A 9875-nucleotide genomic window follows, 5' to 3' on the forward strand; every position below is an offset into this window, starting at 1 on the left:
TGCAAAACCTGCTCTTCCTCTTCTAGAAAGCCCTTGTCTGTCTCCAGCTCATTTGTCTCAGCGACTCGCTTCTGTTTTTGGATATGTTTTGATATCATTTGTTGTTTCTTGTTCATCATTTCCAATAGTTATGTGGCTTTTTTTTATTTTGTTTTGTTTTGTCTTTAATGCTTAAGTAAATGTTTGTTGGTGTTTGTTATTAGGCTTACTGGGTGTATCCTGGTGAATATGATCAGGAGATAGGCTTCCCTTTTCGCATGTAATGCTTAGCAGGTGTTGTTGGCTCTTGTCTTAGTGGTGGAATATTATGGGGTATGCTTATAGCGTGGTTATATTGCCATGATTGCTGTCTCTTCTTGGGTAACATAGGGAGAAAAGGCTCCCACCTCCAGGAAAGATGTGTGATCAAAAGGACCAAAAGCAGAAGTAGTATAAATGCAGAGTCAAATACCACCACAATGGAACAGAAATAAAGCTGTGGTCGACTGTCCCATGCTACACAGGCAGTATGTATGTAAGGTAGAAGGCTCCAGCAGTGGGTGAGGGTGTCTGCTCGCTCAGGCCCCTTCTCTAGTCATTACAGTAGAGGTGCGCAGGTAGATATTGAGAAGTTAATGGGAGAAAGATTGTCCACTATTTTTGTCTCTGAAGGTCAGTTAAGTGTCTGCATGTGCATAGCGCAATTCTCTTGAGATGGCTGAGTCCTTTTATGTTGGGGTTTTACAGATTGTATTATAAGGGTCCTGCACACAGAGCCCAGGTAGCGCAGCGGCCACGAATGGGGCCGCGAACCACAGGGTCAGCAGCTCGAAACCACCAGCCGCTCCGCGGGAGAAAGGCGAGGTGCTTCGCTCCCACAGAAGACCCACAGCCCCGGAAACCCCGCACAGGGTCACCTGGAGTTGGAACTGACTTCAAGGCATGCAGCCACCAAGGGTCTAGCTCAAGTCAGTCTTAGGGCTGTGTCTCCACAGCTGACGTCATTAGTGGCCACCAAGCTCCCTCTCTCTGTACCATGGGAGAATTGCGGGGTCAGGACTGTTTTTTAGGGGTGCACATCCACCTGCCTGATGGCATCCTGGCTGAGCAAAGAAGGCGTGACAGAGAAGATGCGGGAGAAATGTGTAGAGTCTCCCACACCTCTTTTTGCAAGTGTTTCTGCGCCGCTTTTAGAGCCGGTTCACTGAGCCAGAATGGCTATAGCACCGTCCTCAAAACTCTGCCAGGGTGGGGTGGCCACAGAGGAAGTCCCGTCTCCAGATTCCTAACTTGCAGTATTTTCCTTAATATCGTGATTTTTTCATTTGCGAGTGCGGGAAACTGACATCCTGGACTTTATGGTAGATCCGGAGCTCTGGAGTTGTTCTGTGAGCACTTCTGTGTGAGATCCCAGACCCGTCAGCATGGAGACTTCTCTACCTGACTTTCTCTACTGTCGCTGAAACCGGAAGCTTCTACCACATTTGTACTCTTGTAAGAGTGTGCACTCGTGGCCATGGCTCTGTAGACCTTGCAGGCCTCCTCATTGATTTTTTTCTTTTAATTCTTGCTTAAACATAGGATTGGCTACAAAGAAGCCTGTAAACAATGGAAGAAAACACATCTCTGCTAAAGAATATTATGCTCCCGAACCTCTCCCACCTGGTGTGTCTGGTTTCCTGCCATGGCGTACTGCAGAGCGTGCAAAGAGGAACAGGTAGAAGTGGTTTTCTTCTGTCTTTAGTTAATCAGAATTCTTTATTTTGGATCCTCTTTTATGTGGGAGGTCTTGTATGTGACTTTCTATAGGGGAAAAAATTATGACTCAGTCATAGCTTCTACTTAATGAATCCCTTAAGGAAGACAAACAAAAAATAATTACAACTGAGACTTTCAAGTAATTTCCCAAGTGTAACACATGTAACCCTGTGGGAGTCTAGAGGAGCCTGGGTGGCTGAGATAAGCTTTATTAGAGGCATATGGAGTTGAACCAAGCATTTTAGGCGTAAAGAACAGTGCAAAGCAGGTGTTAGACTTCATCTCAGTCAACTGCCCTCACCCAAACCAGTTGCTAGATACATTATTAACTGCTTACGCAAGAGAGGGCTGTTCACACTACTTTTTGTCAAAGGAAGTTTCTTTTAAAATTGTACTGTAATTTTAGACTTGTTAAGCAAATTCAATGTCTACAGAGTATTTTCAAATGATTCAAGTGATAGTATTAAAAAAACTGGAGATTTAGCAGTTAATTTAAGAAAGCTAAAAGAGAATGGATTATAAATAGGAATTGAAGCAGATACTGGGAAAAATACCAGGTTAGCTGCATGTGTTACTTTTATAAACATCATCTTCAATAGACAACTAACTGCTGTATGTTTTTGAATGATAGTTGTTGTTAAGTGTGGTCAAGTAGGTTTCAACTCATAGCAACTCTGTATGGGGTTTGTGAGGAGTGGGTGGTGGGTTTGAACCACTTACTTTGTGATTAGCAGTTCAGTGCTTATCCAGGAGCACCTCTGAGTGAAGTACAAATGAGGCCCAAATCTTTACACTTTAGTTTTATGGCTTTGAGATTTCGTATCTTCTTCGTGAAACACTTAATTCAGTTCAATCTGGGCCACAGGAAATTAGAGAAAGACTCATATCACAGGTTAAAGCAGTTGGCAATCCCAACCATCCTGAGCACAGACCCTCTCAGCAGTTCCCAGGGTTATTACAGATCCAATCTGCTAGCTTCTCATCCAGTTTCTCTCCAACAGAGTATTCTTGTTTTCAGCTTATTTGCATACAGAGGTCTATACTGATATTATATAAAATACTAACAAGTTTGTTCAACTGGTCTTTAAGTCATTGTTGTTGTTATGAGGTGCCATCGAGTCGGAACCGACTCATAGTGACCCCATGCACAGCAGAACAAAACAATGTCCAATCCTGGGCCAGCCTCACTACCGCTGCCACACTTGACGCCATCAATGATGCCACCTGGCCAATCCATCTCGTTGGGAGTCTTCCTCTCTTTCTCTGACCCTCCATCTTACCCAGCATGACATCCTTCTCTAGCGACTGTTCCCTCCTGACAATATGTCCAAAGTATGAGAGACGAAGTTTAGCCATTTTGGCCTCCAAGGAGCACTCTGGCTGTACTTCTTCCAAAACGGATCCATTGGTTCTTTTGGCAGTCCATGGCACTTTTAGTATTCTCCTCCAACACCACAATTCAAAGGCATAAAGTCATTAACAGGAGGCTATTATTGTTAAGTTCTGTGGAATATAGAATTTCTGAGACTAAATATTTATGGGAGCAGAAAGCCTCCTCTTTCTCCCGTGGAGGCACTGGTAGATTTGAATTACTGACCTTGCAGTTAGGAGCCTAGCTCATAATCCACTACGCTAGCAGGGATTCTTTAACAACAAACTAAAAATTTCAAAGAGTTTATTTGAAGTCATTGTCTTCCTGCCTATGATGGAAGCATCAGGAAAATGAAAATCTCAAAGAGTTTGGATGTTTCTGGGGGCTTTTCTTCTGAGAACAACCCACTTTAAAACATGGAAGCCCATGAGCTTAACTAGTATGCACGCTTATCTACAAACCGGTGTTTTCAGTTGTGACTATGTGGACAAGAAAGAGAAGTGATTACAGTATCTAACCAGATGAAATACCCAGAAATCAAATTGATTTCTTCTGTGGAAAGAGATAGTGGACAAGCTCTGTATCATCAGCCAAAGCAAGGCTGGAGCAGACTGTGGAACAAACCATCAGTTATTGATATATGAGCACAGGCTGAAGCAAATTAAAACAAGTCCATGAGAGCCAAAATATGACTGTGAACATATCCCACCTGAATTTAAAGATCATTTCAATAATAGATTGCTGCATTAGACACTAATGACTAAAGACCAAAGGAGTTGTGGGATAACATCAAGAACATCATACAGGAAGAAAACAAAAGGTCATTAAAAAAACAAGAAAAAAAGAAATGACCAAAATGGATGTCAGAAAGGCTCTGAAACTTGCTGTCCAGCATATGGAAGCAAATGGGAAAAATGAGAGGTAAAAGAACTGAACTGAAAATTTCAAAGGGCAGCTCAAGAAGACAGAGTCAGATATTATAATGAAATGTACAAAAACCTGAAGTTAGAACACCAAAATGCTCAGCATTTCCCAAGCTCATGGAGCTGAAGAAGATTCAGGCTGTAACTTGAATAATGAAGGATTCTGTGGGTAAAATATTGAATGATGTAGAAAGCATCCAAAAATGATGAAAGGAATACACATAATCACTGTACCAAGAAGAAATGGTCGATGTTCAACCATTTGAAGAGGTAGCATATGATCAAGAGCCAGTGATACTGAAGGAAAAAAGTCCAGTGCACACTGAATGTATTAACAAAGAACAAGGATCCTGGAATTGATGGAATACAAATTGAAATCTTTCAACAAACTGATATGGCACTGGAGGCACTCACTCATCTATGCCAAGAAATTTATAAGACAGCTGCTTGGCCAGCTGATTTAAAGAGATCTATATTTGTGCCCATTTCAACAAGAAGTGACCCAACAATGTGGGAATCATCAGACATTATCATTGATAAAACATGCAAGTAAAATTTTGCTAAGGATAATTGCAAAATGCCTGCAGCATTGATGGGGAACTGCCAGAGTTTCAAGCTGGATTCAGATGAGGATGTAAAATAAGGGACAACATTGCTGACATCAGATAAATCTTGGCTGAAAGCAGAGAAAACCAGAAAGAAGTTTATCTGTGCATTATTGACTACACAAAGACAAACGATGGACAACTTTGCAGAGAAAGAATATTCCAGAACACTTAATTGTGCTCGTGAGGAACCTGTACATAGACCACGGGGCAGTTGTGCAAACAGAACCAGGGAACACTGAATGGTTTAAAATTAGGAAAGAGGTACACCAAGATTGTATTCTTTCACCATACTTACTTAATCTGTATGCTGAGCAAATAATTCAATAGGCTGGAATATATGAAGTTGAATGTGGCATCAGGATTGGAGGAAGACTCATTAACAACCTGTGAAATGCAAATGATACAACCTTTCTTGCTTGCTTAAAGTGAAGTGGACTTAAAATACCAATGAAGACCAAAGACCACAGCTTTTGATATGGGTTTATGACTTGCTGAACGTTTAACACTGATCTCCTGAGTTGCCCAGGGGAGGGATTTTCCCTGGGCAGGGATTTTCCCAGGGCATAAACAGGAAACATCCAAAGTCTCAATTTATTGGGTCTCATAACTTTATATAAATATCTTTGATGGTTTTTCAATGATGTTTGACTTTGGGATTTAGTCCTGAATTTGTCTTTCCTCCTACTTTTGTGGGAGTTCTATTCATGCCTCACCTAACAAGAGACAGCAATTCCAGTCATATAGCTAAGCTACATTTGCTCCCTGTAAAATCCCACCAATAAGGCAAAAACCAATACCAACTACTATATATTATCAGAACAGCGTGTACAGCCAACATGTGTTAAAAACACTCTAAAGGGAGCCGCAAGAACCAGGGAAGTCTATCTCCTGATCACACCCAGCAGGAGACAATTTGAAGTGTGCTTAAGAATACACCAGTATGCATTCATCTAATTAACACAAATACAATAGCACCATAATAATTGAAAAGTGGCAGAAAAATATCTGCTCATATGCAGAAGCAAGACAGAGTAGCTCAGACAAATGACCAAGAGGAATAGCTAAGATTGGTATTAGAGAGTGCAGGGACTCTGGAATTGGCTGAATCGGAATTTAGAAGAATGATAATGAGGTGCATCCAAATATTCCACAGAAAAGCCTAGGAAAATAAGGAAGTCAGCAAAGTGCTACAGGGACAGGCCACCAAAATTGAAACAGCGTTCGAGTTGATAACCTGCAAAAAGAAGTCCAAATGATGAATACCAAAATATCATACATGAAAAACACTCTGAAAGGGCAAAGGAGTAGAATTGAAAAGATGGAAGCCAGAATCAGAGAGTTTGAAGAGAAATCTCTCAATACTGTTAAGATAGAAGAACAAGCAGAAAAAGGAATATAAAAATCTGAAGAAAGCCTAAGATTCATGTAGGACAACATAAAGAGAAATAACTTGAGGCTGATTGGAATTCCAGAACAGGAAGGGACAAAGAAAGAACTACAGAAGAGATAGTCAAAAAGCTACTGAAGAGAATTTTCCTAACATCTTAAAGGAGGAGGGAGAAGATAAGCATCCAAGACAGTAAATGGACCACAAAAGAAAATCATCAAGATGTAGCATAATCAAGCTTTCCAAAACCAAAGGCAAGGAGAGAATCTAGGGGAAAAATAAATGTTATGTATAAAGGAAAGCAAATAAAATTAAGCTCTGATTACTCAGCAGATACCATGCAAGCAAGAAGACAATGGGGAGATTTATACAAAACTCAGGGAGAAAAAAACTATCAACCAAGAATCACATACCTAACAAAGCTGTCAATCAAATATGATAGCAAAATAAAAAACATTCAAGAATAAACAGAAATTAAGGGATTTTGTAAAGGCCAAACCAGCACACCAAAATATACTAAAGTGGGTTCTTTGAACTGAGAACCAACAAGACCAGACAACAACCATAGACTGACATATGTGGCAACACCATCCAGACCTCAGTCCAGAGATGCAAGAGTCCAGAGCAGAACAAAACTACAAGATTGAAATTAGTAGATTTGGAGCGAAAGAAGGGAAACGTATAGTAACAGAGATACAAATGGTGAGGAGATCAAGTAGATCTCAGAATAAAATGTACCATGGACTGCCAAAAGAATAAACAGATCTGTGTTGGAAGAAGTACAGCCATGATGCTCCTTAGAAGCCAGAATGACCAGACTTTGTTTCTCATTCTTCAGATACATTATGAGGAGGGACCAATCCCTGGAGAAGGACATTATGCTTGGTAAAGTCATGGTCAGCAAAAAAGAAGTCCCCCAAGAAATGGATTGGCACAGTGGCAGCAGCAGTGGGCTCAAGTGTAGCAACGATTGTGAGCTTAGCGCAGGATCAGGCAGCAGTGTTCCATTCAGTTGTGCATAAGATCTGGTAAGTACCAACTCGATGGCGCCTAACAACAACTACGAAAATGATAAATAAAAATTTTGACACTTTTAAAGATATAAACTACAGATTTCTGGAAATTCATTTTTTGTGGCAACTCTTGATCTAAATTAGGAAAAGACTGTGTTTACATATAAACTTAACTTAGTTTCTTCATGTCTGTTCAGGGGTTTTCCATTAATCAAGACTCGTGATGTCTACAATCATTTGCAGGTATGTAGTTACCATATTTAGGGCATCTGGGTGGAGTAGGTAGAAAGTCATTTTATTTGGGGGCCTTATGTGAAACATTTTTCTCCCTGAATTAAGCGCTTTTTGCATTTCCAGGTTGTTCTCCCAATGCCACTTGCTGTGTGATTGTATAGATGTTACATACACTAGGTCCTTGTGGCACATGGAGCTATCCTTATGCTTTCAGGCAATGTAAATTTGGGGCCATCTATGTAAATTCCAGATACTGGTGTCAGAAGAAAGCAACAAATCCCAATGCCCATTTTCTCAGGGTAACTCTTCCTCCCTACCAGGGAGACTGGGCTCCAATGTGGACGGCCTCATCCATAGCCTTAGAATAAGCTAATCTTGTTAGTTAGAGTCTCAGTTTCTCCTTCCCAGTTGTCTTGGGTGACCATGTAGAACGTTATTTCTCAGTAAACGATAGCATCACTGGGATTGAGAGGGGGCCACGCTATGTGCCAATGCTGGTCCGTCCCACCTTTTAGGATTTCATATAGTGCAGCTTGCTGGTTGTGGTAGAACTTCTATCCCAGTATCTTGTCATTTATATATTTACATAATCTTAGCACTCTTCCTTTCCATTTGTATGGGAATTTTGACCAGGTCGTCTTTTAAGTGTTTTTCAATGCCATGGTGAATCACGTATCAGTAGCAGTGAGACTTGATAGTAGGATTGCATTATTATTATACTCATTTGGGCTGAAGATGAGAAGTTGTTAATGGGTCCATTTCACTTTTCTATGTATATGATATTTATTACAGAAAATTCTGTTGTGTTTTTGTCACAGCTTAAGATACCTTGACTTTTCTCATTATTCTCATAATTCTCCCTTGTCAGTCCCTACTAATGGGATTTCTTACTAAAAATTAAATTTTTTTTCCAGACTCTGTGTCTGATGGTTGAAACTAAATGTATGCATTACCAAGTTCATCTCGGGGGGTGGGGGTGGGAATTTACCTTGGCTCCTCACTTGCTGTATATATGTCAAAGAAATGTAGTAAAATAATATGAACAATTCCAAATAGTAATCATAGCTGCAAGACAGCATTCTAAACGGCAGCACAGCAAGAATGGGATAACATCCTTTTACTTGGTTATTGATTGAGCTTAAAAAGTAGTGAAAGACATTTATAGATAATGACTTGATAGTCCAGACAGATGCCCTTCAGTGTTTGATATTTGGCTGTATTATTACTTACACAAGCGTGTTTCCTTTTTTTAAGCAGTCAGACTTTCCCGTGACCGTGACAGTAGAAAGTCCTTCATCCTCAGAGATCGAAGAGGTTGACAATTCTTCAGAAAGTGTGCACGAAGTGTGTGAGAAAACGAGTGTAAAACAGGAAGCATTACAGGTACAGCATGAGCTTTGGAAGGCAGAGAGATGGTTATTTAAAGCTGTAATTGATATTTGGCAGCAAGTTTGATTGGGAGCAACACTGGACAGCTTGCATGAGAATCCCCTTTTCCCTCCCTTACATCTTGGGGAATGAATGGCTCCTTAGTTTAGAGGTGAAAGAAGGGCACTGAGCTCTTAGAAATAAAAATCAAAACTCATCATCAGAATGGGAGCATAAAATGTGATGTGTACATATGTTATTAAGTGCCATGGGGTCAGTTCAAAGTCAGAGCAACCATGTATAGGGGTTCCAAAGCTATAAATCTTCATGGAAGCAGAGAGTCTCATCTTTCTCCCAAGGAGCACTGGTGAGCCCTAGTTGTCAAACTTAGGGTTTGCAGTCTGGTGCTTCTCCAACAGAACCACCCTTCTCCCTGCGTGTATCTATAATGGAATATCATTCAGCCTTGAAGCAAAACAAAATTCTGATGCATCCTAGGACATGGATGAACTTTGAACCATTTTGCAGAGTGAAATAAGTCAGACCGAGGAAAATCATGACATGAAATACTCAGAAGTGGCAAATGCATAGAATCCAAAGTTTATTAATGGTTACCAGGAGAGGTGGGTGGAGAAATGAGAGGCATTATCTAAGGGGTAAGGAGCCTTGGTGGTGCTCTGGATTAAGCATTCCGCTGATAATGATGAGGTCAGTGGTTCAAACCCACCAGTCATTCTGGGAAAAAGATAAGGCTGCCTACTCTTGTAAAGATTTAGTCTCAGAAGCTCTATATAGGGTTGTTATGAAAGAGTGGGAGAAAGTCGGTGGTGGCTTTTTGACGTCATCCATCATCCCCCATCTGTCTCTGCAACTAAGCCCCCTGCTTCCACTCCTAGCTAGCAGCTGGGATCCTCCAGCAGTGGTTCTGGTAGGACAGGGAACAGAAAAAGTTAACCAAAGCCACATATCTGCTCCAATGTGGATTTCTGTCCATGCGTTTATATTACTTCTGCTTTTTCCTTTTGACTACACATCCCTCCTGGAGGTGGGAACTTACCCTCCCTATGTCTCATAAGAAGAAGCAGCAATCGTGGTCATATAGTCAAGCTACAACATAATACTCCACCACTAAGACAAGACCCAACAATATCTGCTACGCATTACAGATGAAAAGGGAAGCCCGTCTCCTGATCATATTAATAATAATAATAATAATAATAATAAAAGAATAAC

At 40.7% G+C, this 9875-nt stretch overlaps 1 protein-coding gene across 1 annotated transcript in view; it reads left to right on the forward strand.

Annotated features, from left to right (window-relative positions):
- Positions 1 to 9875, forward strand: part of CEP78 (centrosomal protein 78kDa) — a 60304-nt gene that overhangs the window by 31621 nt on the left and 18808 nt on the right. Inside the window, exons 10-12 of the mRNA XM_006835011.1 lie at positions 1561 to 1696; positions 7238 to 7283; positions 8529 to 8657. Of these exons, the coding sequence (XP_006835074.1) occupies positions 1561 to 1696; positions 7238 to 7283; positions 8529 to 8657 (311 nt within the window). The remainder of the gene's footprint in view (positions 1 to 1560; positions 1697 to 7237; positions 7284 to 8528; positions 8658 to 9875) is intronic.

Source organism: Chrysochloris asiatica, unplaced genomic scaffold, assembly GCF_000296735.1.
Source record: "Chrysochloris asiatica unplaced genomic scaffold, ChrAsi1.0 scaffold00014, whole genome shotgun sequence".
In the NCBI taxonomy this organism is placed as follows: domain Eukaryota; kingdom Metazoa; phylum Chordata; class Mammalia; order Afrosoricida; family Chrysochloridae; genus Chrysochloris; species Chrysochloris asiatica.